We start from the raw sequence: 18130 nt of genomic DNA, 5'->3' as shown, positions 1-18130 counted from the left end.
ATGCCAGCGTCAGATCGTCGCCTGTCAGCTCCGCATTACCTCACTCGTGGCCGGCCTGCCACTTTACCCCTGCAGTTTAACTTTGGCGTGCACGCTCTCTCGCGATCCCTCCCTCTCCTACAATCTCTCTCTCCCTTTCTCTCTCCTTCTCTACGTCCGCTGCTGGTAATGACGCGGAGACAGGAGGGGGGGGGTGTAGGTTACAATTAAGAGCACATTGTAACGTCCTTGCATTGCCTGCCGTGGCGGAAGAAGAGTGTGCCGTGAACGCGATTGACCGTCGGCGGACGAGAATAAGATAGACAGAGAGAGAGAGAGGTAGAGAAAGAGAAGGAGGAATCACTCAAGATGCCTCGTTTTAGCGTAATTTATCCTGCAGACTGTGCCCTTCCGGCGTTTTGAGGGCTGCTGTGAGCCTAGAGAGAGGCTGGCTGGCTGGCTACGCTATGCTGCCTGACCCTGCTGTGTTGTGATAGCTTTGTCCGATTGTTTGGATTGAGGAAGGCTCCCATCAACCCAAATCAATGAGGATTCTGAGGCCATTCCTTCAGAAAGGAGTGCATATGCTGCAGTGTTTCTGTGGACAACGATCGAAGTCGACCACTATCACCAACGGTGAGACACAAACATAGCACCATAGCTTTGCAGCTACCTTCGCTTTGCATGCTTTCTCTCTTGAGTGATGAAAAAAGAGGGGAGATATAGAGAGAGGGTAGGAAGAGGGAAGGGGGGGTGAGTGGTTTCATTGGCCACTCGATTGTGTGAGTAACATCTTCCGAGTCTGCAGTCGAGAGAGCCTCTCCTCGCATCTGTCCCGAGTTCTGAGTGCGGATAGCTGCTGGCAGTCGGCATGCAGCCAGCCGCACTACACCAAAGAAAGAGTGCTCCGGATACTTTACCAGACCGAGCTATATTTGCAGACGAGCCTGTTCCATTGCTGTTTGTTTGTAGCCTTTATTTAACCAGGTGAAAGCCCCTTGAGATCAAAATATCTCTTTTTCAAGGGTGACCTGCAGAATATGAAGCGGGCCAAAAAATGGACAATGCAGGGATCAAGTCATTAAACTTCAGGGGCCTGGAGAGGCAGCTTTGTTTTAGGGCCCCAAACAAGCAGCGTGTTCAGCACCATGGACAGTGTCATAGAAAAGCACACAGGGACGAGGCTCCTAAACTTTTTTAAATCAGGGTTTCTTTTAATAGATTAATATCAAAACCGTCACCACATTCAATCAATCAATGTTTATTTATACAGCCCAATATCACAAATGTTACATTTGTCTCAGTGGTCTTCACAGTGTGTACAGACTATCAGTATGACAATACGACACCCTCTGTCCTTAGTCCCTCACATCGTACAAGGAAAAACTTCCGGAGAAAACCCACAGTTTAAAGGGAAAATGGGAGAAACCTCAGGGAGAGCAACAGAGGAGGGATCCCTCTCCCAGGACGGACAGACGTGCAATAGATGCCGTGTGTAAATTGAAAAGATAATACATTTGCAACATAGGTAGTCCAAATGTTTGGAAATGCATGTGTGTATAATAGGAAGATGAATTCACGAGGATATCCATCCAGGACCTATGATCCAGGACCACAGCCACGACTCGCGATCCAGGGCTCGCGATCCAGGACACAGGACCGCAGGATCATCCATGACTCCGGATCCCGGCGTATATAGACACCAAAAAGAAAGACATTTGGGGAAGCTGGGTTAATCGGAACATGAGAGTACACAGGTATAGACAGAGAGAAGGAAGAAGTAAGATGTCCCCCGACAAACTAAGCCTATATCAGCAAAACTAGGGGCTGAATCTAATCAGCCCCAACTATAAGCTTTATCAAAAAGGAAGGTCTTAAGCGCACTCTTAAAAACGGATAGGGTGTCTGCCGCCCGAACACAAACTGGAAGCTGATTCCACAAACGTGGAGCTTGATAAGAAAAGGCTCTGGCTCCCATTGTACTTTTAGAGATTCTAGGAACAACCAACAACCCTGCATTCTTGGAACGCAATGCCCTAGTAGGACAGTAGGGTATAATGAATTCTTTAAGGTAAGATGGCGCCTGCCCATTAAGGGCTTTGTAGGCGAGAAGAAGAATTTTAAATTCTATCCTGTGTTCTATAGGGAGCCAGTGTAAGGCAGCCAGAACAGGAGTAATGTGGTCCCTTTTCCTAACTCTGGTTAGTACACGAGCTGCAGCATTTTGAATCAGCTGAAGCGATTTGACTGACTTCTTGGTACTCCCTGATAATAAAGAGTTACAATAATCCAGCCTAGAAGTAACAAATGCATGGACTAGTTTCTCTGCATCGTTTTGAGGCAAGATATGCCTGATTTTTGCAATGGTACGTAGAAATTGATTTTATGTGGGCGTTAAAGGATAAATCCTGATCAAATATAACACCAAGATTCCTTACAGTCTCACTGGAGGCCAAATTAATGCCATCCATAGTTAGTATATCTTTAGATAATTTGTTTCGTACATTCTTCGGGCCAAGTACAATAACTTCAGTTTTGGTCGTGTTTAACATCAAAAAGTTTAAGGTCATCCACGTTTTTAAGTCCTTAAGGCAGTCTTGAATTTTATTTAGATGATTAATTTCATCAGGCTTGATTGATAAATATAGTTGAGTGTCATCCGCATAACAATGAAAGTTTACAGAATGATTCCTTATAATATTGCCTAACGGAAGCATATATAATGTGAACAAAATACAGTACATTTTGTCCAATGATCCAGCTTGACAACAGAGTTAAATATTAATTTAACCAACGGTCTAAACTCTAGAGCTTTAAGTACTTTAATGAATGTTGAAAAGCAGGCAGAGTGAGTACACCTCTTTTGAAAGTGACTTCGCCACATGTCCATTATAAAACCAGAAGTCTCAATGACACACGTGCGTGTGCACACACACGTGCTCATACATAACCACCACTCAACGGTCTTTGGCAATGAGCCTAAGATGCCTGCCATGTCCTCTACTCATGTTTCAGCAATTTACTGCTTTGCTGCTGTTGTTCACGCTCAACACAACTACACCTCCAAAGTCAGTAAAAAAGAAAGAAATCCTACAGTATTTCCTGAGCAAGAGAAATGCAACCCCTTCTCTCGTCTAAGTCACCTGCAGTATAGCATATCCAGTAGTTTCAGCTCGCAGCAGCTCTCAAATTCAGGGCAGACAATTAGAAACTCCATTAAGCACAGTTGATTCCTCTGAGGAAGTTGGACCAAAAGCAGCACGCACACTGGGATCTATAAGGCCTGGATATAAAGCACCATCAGTCTTTATCCTGCATCTCTACTCACTGTCACATGAACCTTATGACCTCAATTTAAACTTTATGAGTCAGCTCATAGGTATTGATAAATGGATGCAAAGTTCAAACTTGTGCCGTGTTGGGTAAAGTGTTTATTTGAAGTTTGTTTGGTATTCATTTACTTGCAAGTGTGTTTGTTTTTTCAATCCAATTATCTGTATTTGACTTGTTGTTCTACATGAACTCTTGAGGAGTTCAACTGATGCTCTATACTCAGCCAAAACTGTCTCATGTAGATCTAGTTTGAGAGCATGCTTTTGGGAGATTTTAAACAGACACTATTACGTCAAATCTAAACTGGTTTGTCTATTATTTGTCAGCAGTTTTAAATGATTGACTCAGTATGTATCTCTCTCATCGGACAAAGGGGGATGACACTCTTAACCTTGGCTGATACTCTGACTGCAACAAGACCATGTAAAGCAGGGGTAGCAGAAAGTGGTTTGCTACAGAGATTCAGGCACCTTGCCAAAATCTTTCCCAGGGGTTTTAGGTAAAAGACGTGTCAGAGTAAGCTTAAATGTTTGCACCTGCTTTCTTTTAAGGCGTCAAGTCGGCACCTGGCTTTTTGTGTTAAAGGTAAATACAGCATGGGGTGTCTGGATTGCAGGAGACTTGTATAATAGGTTGCAAACATGAGAGACCACAAGAGTGGTATTGCTTTTTCTTGTCTTTTTGATGGTTTCCAAGTTGAATTAATACTTTTATTAATCAGGTTTAATTAAAAAAAATGTCAGGGATAGTTTATTTCTCACCATTTTGTAAAATCAGTCCATCAGAAGTCTTTGATGCGAGGCATTTCTAGTCGAATCAGACACCTTTTCTCACAATGTACTAACATCTAACTTGTCTTAATAGTCTTAAATAACTGTTCTCCATGCTTGTGTTTTCTGTTTTTGTGGTGTTTCGCAAAAAATAAGAACAACATTAAGGTTAGTTACTGATATCATTTTAATTTAGTAAGTTCATATATTTTTTTAATGCATCTTAAATGACCTTTCTATGGAGAGATGTGTGCCCATCCATCTTGGGCTTTGTGCAGTTTTAGAAGGCTCTATATGTGCCACACTAGCTATAATCAAACTGGGATTCGTGGTGTTAGTGTGAATGTGGTAATGAGCATTGTGAGCCAAAGCATGACACATTTTCCTGCATATCTCTTCTCCTTGTTGCCTCCTGGAGACTTGGCGAGACAGTTTAGCAGACATTACACAATGAAACTAGCTCCAGCTATTGTGAGTCAACACATTGGTGAGATATCTCAAGGACACATTGGAGTGACAAACTTGAGAGATTAGAAACAAACATTAGTCTCTCCCTCTCTCAGTCTCTATCTCTTTCTCTCTCTCTGAACCCTTGCAGTTCATTATGTTTGCACAAGGGGGCAGCATGTGTAAAGAAATGACTGAACAACATGTTACTCCTGTGGTGGCACCTGAACGAGGGACGTTGCTTTCTGCTTGCAAATATATTAAATTAGTTAATATGCCGCAGTGTACATTGTATGCAACCTGGAGATTTATAATGATGAAATCCAAAAACTAGCAAAGTCTGATAAAATGGGAACACACCAGGCTATTCAGCATAGATAAATTCAGAAACAAGTATGTGGCACAAAGAGGTGGTTCATAATCTAACTAGCAAACTTGTAAAGAGTCAAATAATTTAAATTTAAATTGCAAATGATAGCGATATGTGCGGTGCAGTTAATAGAAACAGTGTTTTATTACTCGTGGACATATCTCAGCTGGAATGAAGTAAACATCAATTGTCTCTGTTAGAGGTGGGAAGCCTAGCAGATGCTCATGAGGGAATACTTGATATTTTCCTGACAAAGACGTATGTCCCATGTCTCTATAGAGCTTGTGAGAAAGCTAAATTCTTGTACTGGAAACCACCAGCTGGGTTTTTCTTCTGAGAAATGTATATCAAGCTCCTGCATATATGTTAGAGCGATGAGTGATATATCAATGTTGTTATTGATATTTCTCTGTGCTGCAGTGGCATATTTCTTTCTACCACGCATTGGCATAGAATACAGATTACAGGTTTGATTTAGAATTATATAAACTTGACTTTTGCTATCTACATTTTAGCTATCTGTCTTTCCCCGGGGAACGATTGTAGCTGCCCTTATACACACACGCACACACGCACACACACACACACACACACACACACACACACACACACACACACACACACACACACACACACACACACACACACACACACACACACACACACACACACACACACACACACACACACACACACACACACACACACACACACACACACACACACACACACACACACACACACACACACACACACACACACACACACACACACACACACACACACACACACACACACACACACACACACACACAGGGAAGGGAAATACACAAAGGTACCAGTAATTCACATTCACCCTTTCATCCATTATTTCCAAATGTTGCGTAAGAGAGAGGAAGGGGGGGCAGACAGTGGTAGTCAAAAGAAAATTATCTCTCTCTCTCGATCTCTCTGTGGGCTGGTTTTGGAGAGAATGTCAGACAGGGTCCTAGAAAAAGTCTCTAAATGTTTCATGCCATTTCATCACGGGGAAGAGAAAGGTTTTCTGTGCAGTGTGCAGCTGAAGACTCACGTGTTCTTCCTTGTGTGTGCATTGGTGGGTATAGGGGAAGGGGGAGGCGTGTGTGTGCACCCCAGCCCATATAATAATCAACATGAAACCCAGGGAATGCACTCAGACACGTTTGCAGGACATTTTGGGGGACTTTGCATTCATTTTGCTTATTGTTAACCCTAAGTAATTACCATAGTCATTCAGATGAAAACAGAACCGCTTAACATTGGGCTGAAAACAACTGCAAATTCATTTGTGTGATAGAAACATACAGAACACATTATATCTGAAGTATGCAAATACTCTCCTAGTGACTCACACTTTTCTAAGCTTTGGTGTTACAGTATTTTATAATAAGGACCATCATGCTGTTGTTCGATATGTTATTTGTAATGTTTTGGGCAAGTCCATTTCATTTCCATAAGCCCTAAAACATATTTATCTATGTGTTGTGTCACTATCTGGATCTTTGGTGTACCATTTTTGTTTTTGGTTCGTACTCTGTGTGCTTAAACCTGTTGCAGGTAATACATTTAGCCACACATAATATGTTCTTTATGGCATGCGAGGCTAAAGGGTTTTAGGACATACAATACGTGCTTATATTCCTTAAGTATAAGTTATGAAGATAAGAATGCTGTGTAGTATCAGCCAAAGCTGATTAAGATATGTCTGTTCATGCACTGCCCCACAACTGGATTTTTAATGCAGCATCGTTGCTGACCGAAGTGCCCCCCCACCCCACCCCCACCATTTAAACTCTGCCTTGCAACTTCCGATTTGCACTGTAATTCAACGAGACTACATACAATCAGCCAACCCCTCTTTAAGATGTGCATTACCTCATACGACTAAAAATCACGCGCGCTCACACAGAGACAGACCCCTGCATAAACACCCACTCAGCATTTACCCCTTTCTATTTTTTATATTCACATGTATTCTTCCTGGGAGATCATCGATTTTTCCCAGTACAGCTCTCCGATAACTCCTAATACGAACCTCAATCACGTATGATTGCGTTAAAGGAGTTGGAGAGGGAGAGAGGGGGGTGAGACAGAGCGATGGAGAGAGGGAGAGAGGGAGAGAGGAGGCTATGAATCGCGACCGTCCACTTTCGCTCTCGGCGATGTAACACACCGCCAGCTTTCAGGACGCACCGGAAATAATGCTCTGGCTACTTTATTATTTAAAAGCACTCTGGCGTGTTTTTAACTCAACTAATTGTTGCTTTTCAGTCAATAAACCGTCCCTGCACGCTTTAAATTGCATCTCTGCAGCATCTTTGCAGAGCAGCCTCTGCTGCGGAGTCCTTTTTCTCCAGCTGCATTTCTTGGGGCCATCGACGAACCGGACACGGGGCTCGCATATTTGGGCTCCGGCACCTCCTCCGGGATTAGCGAACGGTTTCATTCATGATTTGCATGGAGTGAATAATTAGGCGGAAAAACTTCAGATCATTCCTTCACCCGCGCACGAGCGCATGGATTCAGGTTGATGCGAGTTATTAAAAGGCGTCGTGGAGCCAGAGCAGAGGCTCCTGTGCAGTGTAAAGTCGTGCTCGGCGGACGCGGCGCTGTTCACCTGGAATACCTGAAGCTCTCCCATGACACGCATCTGCATCAACTTGCCAACACTGTTGCATGTTTTCGCAGCTGAAATGTCGGCCCCAGTGGCCTAGATTTATTTTTTATATCAGATCGGTCGCTATTGATTCAAAGCCCTGAGTGTCAGAAACTCTCAGCAGCTGATTTACACGCGCACCTACTGACTGGCCCCTCGAGAGGATGCTGCCTGTCGCGCAATGATGCCCGGGACTCGGAGGATGTTCTGATCAGGATGACATTTGGTTGAAAAACTCGTTCAAAACAGAAACAACTATCTCATTTTTGTTTGCACCAAGAAGCTGCACCAAGATCCGACCTCCGCCGAACTAGACTCTCAGTTTTTCAGACTCGGTTCGGGGAGATGGCCGCGATCGCCAGCTCCCTGATCCGGCAGAAACGCCAGGCGAGGGAGTCGAACAGCGACCGGGTTTCTACTTCGAAACGTCGCCCCAGCCCGAGCAAAAAAGACCCCCGCTCTATCTACGAGAGGCATTTCTTGGGGGTCTTCAGCAAAGTCCGTTTCTGCAGCGGCAAGAAAAGACCCGTTCGGCGGCGACCAGGTCAGTGCTGTGATTTTTTTTACTGATGTGTTATGTGTGCTGATGGAAGCGGTTTTCCTCAGCCCCCCTAACTCCACCCCGCCCCTCTTTAGAGCATTATACTGCAGTCAAGGGCTTCAATCTGAGCCCGAGGAGAAGGTAGATTTGCCGCGAACAATCCACCTGTTCCATCAGGTCTTCTTGTTGTCTGTCGATCCACCACACGACAAAACCCTTTCCCATTTACCGAACAAGAGCAGCCTGAATGTATAGGGAATTGTCTGTATGCTGTGACGTTACCCCCTGTAGCCTATATTGTGATACTGCTGTGAATAATCAATCACCCTAGAACACAACTAATGCTCCTGTATGTATCCCAGTCACAGCCTGAGTATCTAGGATTTGTTTGCAAAGCTATATAATATATTTAAGCCTTCAATCTTGCACACTTAATTTGTGCACCCCTCCTCTCTAAACACACATTACACACAACTTGAATGCACTCAAAAAGGCACACTTTACATTACCTAACTCAATATTACTGCAGATTGGGGTACAGAGGGGAGATAAATTGAACCGCAGTGCACCAAGGCTCTTTTGAGATTAAATGTTTTAATGGTAAATGTTTATTGCCGAGAGGGAGCTTTACTGCAGTGAAGGAGGTAGCCTTAGTGATTAAGAGCTACTCTGGCTGTATAGGCTCTGAGCCTACTACACTTCATGGCATAGCTTTCTCCCTTTGTTATTCTCCTGGCTTGGTCCTGGTGCACAGACAACAAGCCAGCCCTCCCGAATCCATATAGTTCTGTGTGATGAACGACACACAGGTCCATTCAAAGTGCTGCAGACAGACAGCTGAGGAATAAGGCAAGAGGACATCATTTTTTTTAAGGCAAAAAAATTACGACAGCATTGACAGGCAACCAGCCAGCCAGACAGACTTAATTAAAACCCTGTCGGCGCACAGACAGTTAAACAATATCAGCGCCAACACTGCCAACTGACAGACAGACAGACAGACAGACAGACAGACAGACAGACAGACAGACAGACAGATACCTTTGGACAGGTAGGTAACCCCTTTCAATGGGCCATAATTGGCCAGACATAAAGCCCAGAGTCACAGACAGACTCTGTGTTTCCTTTAAATTATCATCTTTATCCTTGCTTGATGCCTTGCCATATATTTGCATATAAACAGCCGATACGCTGGAGAATTTATGAATTCTGCCTGTTTAAAAGACTGTTGTTTTTCCTTCTATTCCCCCCTTCGTAAGATGCACCCTCGAAACCTCCACAGGTGTCCCATAAGGGCTGCAGGCTAGGTCAGTAGCTCAGCCTCCATCCGTGTGTGCTGTGTTTTTCTCGTCTCCACCCCATCTCGCGCCCATGTCGACTCCCCCTCGGCCAGGGAGAGGGGGAGGTGGGGAAGGGGAGGTTTGGGGCGGGACATAGCGGGAGGGAGGGGCGGGGGCCTTCAACACCTGTCTGACAGCCGACGACCCTCTCCCTTGCTGATCTCTTTTTTTATTCTTTCATTCTTCCTTCTGTGTGGCTTGATTGGATTTCTTAAGCTTACTTTCGTACTTTATGTTATTTCTCGTAGCTAAAGCTTTCCTATAGCTAGCCGTTTGTTGCTCCTCTGTCTTTTCTCTATCTTTGTCTTTGGCTCTGCCTCTTCTCATGTCGTTCCTGCCTCATTCTCTCCGTCAGTCAGTGTCGGATCAGTCTTTATCCTCGTTACTTGTTCTGTGTCTGTAAATATATGTCTTCTGTTGTTTAAGTGTAGTAGAGGTTCTTATGGTGTATTTTGGTGTATATGGATTTGTTGTGTTTCTCCCTGTCAAACACTTTATACAGGTGTACGTACAGGTGATCATTCACCATTTCATGGTCATGACGCCATTTGTCGACGTACCTAAATGTTTTTGTCCTTCTGTATTGGTATGAAGTACATTTATTGAGGTTTTAACGGCCCACGCACACAAAGAGGATGATTTACTCTATGTTGCCACTGAAAGACATATTTTATGCACAAACACGTGCAGTTTGGCTTGAAGCCTGCGTATACCTGCACACAAACACACACAGTTCACTTCTCTGCTAAATGATTGGAACCCATGAGCTGTCAGCAACACCGGGGCCCATGTTGAGGTCTTAATTTATGGAAGAGTAGTTATCACATGTGATTTACTGATGTGTACTTTCCCATGTGCTTTCACACACACACATAAGTACAAACACACATTCTCCTCACCCTGCCTGTGATGGATGATGAAGGGCCTGTCCCAAGAATGGATGGCCCCATCCCAGGGGTAGGTGAGTTGGGGACTGATGGTCAGGATGATCTACAGTTGAGATTAACCCACTCTCGTTCAGAGTCACCACCCTTCATAAACTCTCTCAGGGATCTCCTTCCACATTGTCTTCTGTCAAATATAAAAAAAGAAGAAGCACAGTTAATTATTGAAGTGGTCAGTTGCAAGTGAAGTCTTAACATCTGCTGTTTCTGTTGAAGACAGATCTGGCTAAAACTTGGATTTTTTTCTCTCCTGATACCAAGTTTACATATGTTTTGTTTGTTTTTTTATGCCAGACTGGAATTGCATGACCTCCATGTCTTCTTAACACCTTGGAGGAAAGTCAGACTCACTCATATTTCTTTCTTGCAATCCCATGCATCATTTATCAGAACATGTTGTAAGCCGTGCAAAACAGCAATTTTCTGTGACTGGATGTGAATCTAGCCACACACAATTAAACTGCAGTACCAATTACATTTAGACAAAACACATAATTTGCTTCTTTTGTCAAGCCAAGAATAAACAAAGGATAAGTATCACCCAGCATCTGAGTTGATGTCTTTTTTCATTGGAGCGTGTCTGCAAATCTCTGCAATTGCAAAAACCTACGCATTTCTGTTCTACTGTAGTGTTTCTTTATTCAAAGTAAAACTTAGGAAAAATAGGAATATTTATACATAGTCTGTTTTTTTCTTTTATATGGCAAACCACATTTAGCCCTCTACTGTTCTTGGCAAAAGTCGCAACCCATATGTACACTAATGTTGTCATCTGACTACTGCTTTAAAAAAGAATATTTCCTGAACGTTGGATAGACCGCAGAGACCGTTTGTTAAAACATTTTTTTTTTACTGGCATTGCCTGTGGCAGAGAGTCTTTCTTTGCCCATAACTAATCCTTGTCTCAACCTGCTCCCCTGAAGTGCCGAACGCTTCGAGCAGCACCCTGGCCCGCTGCCAGATGTCGTAGCCTCAAAGTTGGAGGTCGGTTCAGGGTTAATGCAATGAAAAAAACTCTATGAAACAAAAAAAGAGCCGGAATCATTTGTGGAGAACATGTTGCTCGTTAACACTCCTCTTCTCCTTCATGGAATATAAGTCATATCAACCCAAAACTGCACAGTTGCTTCATACCAAATAAAGAAACCATTGGCATGTCAGTGTACATTACAAAATATGGTTGCCAAATGATGCAACATTTGAAAGTATTAGCATTCTCATAGATTTTCTGTCATGGTGGTCTCATTGTGAGGCCTTCCAGCCAAGATAAAAGATAAAGATTTTTTATTTTGTGGTGCAACAGATGACTCATTATAAACTGTCCATCATAGTCAAATTGATATTAAACAGCTGGTATGTGATTTATTATGGTGCTGTACGTTTAAGTTTTTTGTAATAAGTAAACTCCGGAGGGCTGGATTGTGCCAAAAGAACAACAACACTTCCTAAATGGTTAATCACAAATATTCACTAAATAAATAAATAAATTTAATTCTGTAAATAAATCATGCAATTCAAAAAGTATTTGATTTATCAGATGTAAAAACACAAACCGGTAATTGGAATTTTAATGTTAAAAAGTATTATTGCTCTGCTGGTACACTCCAACTCCCACAACCATCTTGTCGCCTTTACTTAATTAAAGACTGTTCATTTTATGTTTGTGAAACACGTGTTTGTTAAACATTTCAGCATTTTTCTTTGATATGAAGAGCTGTGAGTGTACAAACACAGGTATAAACTCTTTTGTGTGATTCTGTCACAGTTATGAGAATGCTGTTCTGACACATACTTGTTGGGGATGGGGCTGTGGCTTGGTCGGCGGTTTTTGTGTACGTGTCGTGTGTGTGTGTGTGTGTGCGTGTTTCAGAGCCACAGCTGAAAGGCATCGTGACACGACTGTTCAGCCAGCAGGGCTTCTACCTGCAGATGAAGCCGGATGGAACCATCGACGGCAGCAAGGACGAGAACAGCGACAACAGTGAGTGGAGCGTTATGGAAGCTACCATTTCCAGCCTAAATCACTTAATGGCAAATAGTCACTGCATTATATAACATATCTGTGCTATGTTTTTTAATTCTTACATAACTGATTTAACACTGTTAAATGTGAATTTAAGATGGTCTTGTTGAATTGGATTATCAATCCAAATTTAAAAAGGGAAGTATTCACCAAATGCCACAGGGCAGAGCCTTTTTTTTCTTTTATGTAATTGTATGCATGATGTAACTAGACATACATGTGTAAAAACCTACTCAGATGGATTAAGAATTCTTATCCAATTCTCCATTATACCTTTCACAGTAAATATTTATTCAACACTCTATCCTGAAGTAAAATGAAACCCAATATCCCTGCCTGGAGCTCTCTAAGAAAAACACTTCTGCTGTGTACACTGCATGATTTTAAGTGTCACATCGTTTTGATTGATTTGGTTCAGGAGCGTGTGTGATTATCACGGGAGGAATTCCATACTTAAAACAAATATCGCCTGAAACAACTGAGCACCACATCTACACTGCTAGTCACAAAGTTCCCTCCCTGAGCCACTTCACTACAACATTTCTCCATAGATCGAATTTCCAAAGTGGACTACCAGTGGATAAATTGTCTCCAGGAGATAGCCCCCTAAAGCTTTCACACCCTCTCTGCTCTCACAGGAGCTGAAAAAGCAAAAAACAGCAGTGTCTTCTATATTAAAACATATAGGCTGTTGTAACCATGTCCTATGGGAAGTAACTGATCAAGGAAGAGATATGTGTCAGCAGAGAATGGTCGTCAAAGCGATAATGACGACACTCCCAGTCTGGAGCGGAGCCAGACAGGAAACCAATCATGACCTTTCTTCTCAGGCTGTCAATCTTAAAGGAAACCCGAGCCAAAGCTGCTGGACTGTAGCAGTCATGCAGTGAAAAGAACGGACGCTCCCTGTCACTCGTCGTTTTATATTTTATGAGAAGATAGATCTTCAGTACTTATATCATAAGGACAGGGTCTCTGGGACAAAAAGGATTGCTGCATGAAAAAAGGAAAGGGGAAATCATTCATACAATGCGCTTCCACATTTGCTCATATAACACTTTTTGGCACCTGCAATGTGTTGTAAAGGTTTAGGCTTATGAGGCTCCTGTTGTATGTGAGGGTTTCCCCAGCCCTAGGTAATCCTCTTGTTAAGCAATCCCACTGGCTCAGGGATGGAGAAATGCAGTGAATAATTCAGCCAGAGGATACTAAAAATACCACCTTCCCCGTTTGTACCCAATGAATAATTCTCTCTATGAGAAGCCTCAAGATGAGAGGCATGTGTTTGGACTACAGTGATAGAGACAGAAAGAATGAAATGATGAGAGATAGAAGTGGAACATTTGGTATTCAGATCGTGCACTGCACTATCGATTCCCCCGGCTGGATTATCAGAATAATAGATTACCCCCGCCCTCGAGCCACACCAACCTCTGACCTGCAGCATCTTCAGCAGAGGCACATGGAATACAGTCATTTAGTTTTAGGGGAGGTTCAGTGGAACTGATGGGATTGAGGAGCATGGCAGCGCTTGCATGCTAGGTGCAACCTGAGGCCGGAGTGCTTTTCAATTCCATTTTTTATTATTTGCTATATTTCTGAGCTGGATCACAAGTGCTGAGACAGGAACATAACTGAGCAGCAGGCAGTTTTAGCTTGGGCGATGCATTGCAAATAAATTGAATTCTGCTTCAATGAAACACTTGTTTGTCCCCAAATAATTCAGTGCATTTTGAAAAGTAGTTTACAGCATTTCAAACTGTGGTGGTAAGCATGACTGGCGCTTAACTAACTGCAAGGGCTGTGAAACACTATGCAATTAATTAAGACCCATGTTCAAATTTGAGCAGTTATTAATTTGATTGTCATCAGTTGATTGCCTGCAGTAATTACCCGTATAATAAGATATTGCTGGTTATGAGACACCTGCAGTATCAGGCATTCACACTCCATCTGTCTCTGATGCTCCTGGTTGATGGATGGGACAGAGCAAGTACTTTATCAAGTCTGGCATGAAGGAGGAGTTTCACCAAAATGAAATGTAAGACACTATTAAAATACATTACATTACATTACATTACATTACATTACATTACATTGCATTTAGCTGACGCTTTTATCCAAAGCGACTTACAATAAGTACATTCGACCAGGAAGACACAACCTTGAGGAAAACAGAATCATATAAGAACATCAGGTTTCAAAGAGCCAATCGTTTCAAGTGCTGCTCAACTGGCTATAGATAAGCCAGTCCTTTATACTGCATATAAGAGCATAGACCAGGGGTGTCCAAACTTTTTTCACCGAGGACCACGTACAGAAACATATACGAAGAGCTGGGCCACTCACTAGAGGTATATTGCCTCATAAGTTCAGTTATAAGTTAGAAAAATCAATCAAATGTAGGTAAATGATGCTCGTGAGTGTTGGCAGCTCATCCCTTAAAACAGAAGCCTCGGGTTGATTATAATAAGGAGAAATAGGAAGGGTGTATTTCAAGTTTGAAAGTAAATCATTGGGCTTTTTTCGTAGCAACTAAGATATGTTAGAAAATGTTTCCTACTTGAATTGACTGAATTTATTTGAAAAAGGATCTTAATAACACATGAATACTACTGTGTAATATCTTTTTACATTTATATTTAAGAAGTACATTATAAGACAAGCCAAAGTTTCATTTGTGGGCCATATTCCATTATACTTTTTGAATTTGCCAAGGGCGGATTCAAAATGGTCCGGGGGCCGCATTTGGCTCCCGGGCCGTAGTTTGGACACCCCTGGCATAGAGAACAGGCCTGTACTGCATGAACCAGCTCTCCCATCTTTGGGTTTGCATTTCTTTCTGGATTTGGAGAGGTGCCCTTGGGATATGGAGTTTGGCTCGGTGTTTCTCTAAACCTTTCCTGCAGGGTTTATTTCCTGCTGCGCCAGTATTTCTCACATCAAATGCAGTTCCTTTAGCCTACCTGCAGGATTTGCTTGTAGCCGATTACTGCCTCACTGAAAGACTCAACAGTTCTAAGGAGTTCGCTTTATTGGGTTGTTTGAACCCGTTTTGTCTGGCCCTTTGATGATAGAAGATCCCCGGTAGTCTGCCAACTCTGTACCTTCACAATCCTACCTGCTCTTTTACTCAGAGGCATAGGATTGTGGTTGAAAAGGAAGAGGAATTACCTTCAGACAGGTACTTTAACAGTAGTAATTACGGCATCCATCAACCACTGGAGCTGCAAATAGAAAAGCTGGACTTTTAGAAGGAAGCTGATTGACAGCTCCTGTCAGATGTGTAATACATTGGCAGGAATGGCAGGTCATAATCAAGCACAATAGTGGATTAACCTGCCATACTTTTCAAGCTAAGCTATTATGGGGAATCTTTTGAAGGGCCTATTGCAAGAATGATTGCTCAGAAAAAGGTAGAATATGTTTTTATCGGTGGAGGTGCGTCGGGGTGAAAAACTCCTGGGTTTTAGTGCTACGTGACTGAACTGTGGACGGTGCCTCTGAGAGACACTGACAGTCATTGGACCGACAAAGGCAGCAGCCTTGAAAGGCAAATGGAAATAGGAGCAAAAGAGCAGACGGAGGGGAAGGAGATAGTTATGACAGAAAAGTTATGAAAAAGGGATTGAGAAGCCTGAGAAATCAAAATGTAAATTTGCTAATGGACTCAAATTCTGCCACAGCAACCCAAACAGCCCCACAAGGGTATCCATAACTGCAAGACTGGCTAATGTGTATCTTGCATACCAGCAGCCAAAGGGCAGAGTTAAACCATTGGCAGGCAAAAGCAGCACGTCAATATTTATTGAGTGAAATTGAATCTGCTCGGAGGACAGACCCATGTTGGCACGTCTCCTCTCGCCCCTGCCAGCTTTATCTGATAGACCCCATCACCACTTGCAGAACAATCATCCCAACAATACAGTGAGTATAGAGTATCCTCACACCTTCATCACACCAAAGCCCATGAAAGTCACAGTCCTCATATTCGATAACTTACCTACAGAGATCGCAATACTGCCAATAAAAAAAGACCTGACAAAATTGGCTATAACATTTGAGACCAAACTTTTCTAAATACAACGTGGTTGCATCTGCATAATCATATTCGTGCCCTGAAAATAATTGACCAGCTTATTACTGTTAGAGGGTGTCCAATGTAACTGCTTTTCAAGTGGACGGGGCTCAGTTGTTAAGAGGTGATGTCACCAAATGAGGCGCACCAATCAGCATTTGGTTATAAGTTATAACTGATCATACCACACACAAACGTTTCTTTTAAAATAAATTATGCCTAAAAAAAATTGCCCATGAAGAGTTAATGTTATAGAGAAATATTTCAGATTTTAAACCAAATTTCCAGGAGCTTTAAATGTGCAAAAATTAGCAATGGTCTAGCTGCCACCTAATGAGAATGATGTCAGTTCAAACCAGAGTTGTTCCACAAAGTCACTTAAATATAAGCGCAGGTGAAAGTACTTTTGTTTTTGCAAATCTGTGTCATACGTGTAATTTCATCCCTTTAGCAAAATATCTGATATGTTGTCTGATTGGTTGAGGACATTTGGGTGGGGGGGTAATTTGTACAAAACGTTAATGCTTGTTAGATGCTTTGCCCTCTTTTTCTCCACCAGAACGTTTTGGATTCCTGCTTTAGATAGATCACAGAAACTCAATTGACGTGTCTCATTTGCCTCTGTCTCTTTGTTCCTCTGTCCCTTCCCCCCCCTGTCTGTTCTGCAGCTCTGTTTAATCTTATTCCTGTGGGGCTGAGAGTGGTGGCCATCCAGGGACTGAAGAGTGGCTTATACATTGGCATGAATGGCGAGGGCATGCTTTACAGCTCGGTAAGATACAACCCCTAGCAGCAGTAGCACAGGTTGTGCATTAACAGTATTTTTTAATTGACATGTGTTGTGTTTTGTTCTGTTTGTTGTCTCCCTTAATATCCCACTGCAGCAAAGACTCTTCTAAAGCCTTTCATCTCCCCTCCATTTGAGAGCTCTTCAGATGTGCCTTTGTGTTGCTGTGCAGCACTGATTCCCCCCCTTTGTAGTGGAAGCAGCACCGCGCATGTTTTACATTTAATTTAACATCAAGTTCAGTGCTCAGTCCTTTTAAAATGGTCTCATCTTCTTTTTCTGGCTAATAACGGAAGCTTATATAGCTGCTGTTGTTTGCTTTGTTTAACTTTTTCAACATGATATTAGGGATTTTTGCTGTTGTGAAAGAATGAAATATAAAAAAAAGTTATTTCGAGACTTAGTGGGGGAGTAAATATTGGTCAGAAGGATATTGTATTTGCAGTGTAGAGATATGAGAAGCTTTAGGTTAGTGTGGGTGGCAGATGCACAGGCGGGGGTGGACCCAGTCACAGATGTCAGATCACTGTGAAGGAGGCAAAAAGCAAACTTTTATCTGACATCTTTCTGTCAAATCGTCATAAGCCACGCGTTCTGTTCCAGACTATTGATTTGGTCCTTAATGCGCCCCAGAATAGCTCTATGGAGACCACTACCGCGGTCTGTGAAGATTTTCTTCACTTTTTCATTAATAAGGTAAACTCCACTAGAGCTCAAATCTCTGCTCCTGCAATTGACCCCTCAGTTCCTGCACCGTGTTCTGCTGTCTTTAATCAGTTTGAGCATGTAGCTCTGTCTTTTGTACAGGAGATTGTCTCCAAGTTAAAGCCCTCTGGTTCTC

At 42.6% G+C, this 18130-nt stretch overlaps 1 protein-coding gene across 3 annotated transcripts in view; it reads left to right on the top strand.

The window, feature by feature from the left end:
- The first annotated feature begins 229 nt into the window (after window positions 1–229).
- Window positions 230–18130, top strand: part of fgf12a (fibroblast growth factor 12a) — a 30023-nt gene continuing 12122 nt past the window's right edge. Inside the window, exons 1-4 of one of the 3 annotated variants that reach the window (XM_034105043.2) lie at window positions 7033–8120; window positions 9377–9424; window positions 12272–12382; window positions 17171–17274. In XM_034105043.2, coding sequence (XP_033960934.1) covers window positions 7922–8120; window positions 9377–9424; window positions 12272–12382; window positions 17171–17274 — 462 coding nt within the window. In that variant the 5' untranslated portion in view covers window positions 7033–7921. Of the gene's footprint in view, window positions 616–7032; window positions 8121–9376; window positions 9425–12271; window positions 12383–17170; window positions 17275–18130 lie in introns of those variants that run through there. The other 2 variants (XM_034105045.2, XM_034105044.2) reach the window with 2 other exon arrangements.

Source organism: Pseudochaenichthys georgianus, chromosome 17 (assembly GCF_902827115.2).
Source record: "Pseudochaenichthys georgianus chromosome 17, fPseGeo1.2, whole genome shotgun sequence".
NCBI lineage: Eukaryota > Metazoa > Chordata > Actinopteri > Perciformes > Channichthyidae > Pseudochaenichthys > Pseudochaenichthys georgianus.
The sequence above is the reverse complement of the archived record's forward strand: the minus strand, read 5'-3'. Positions and strand labels throughout refer to the sequence as shown.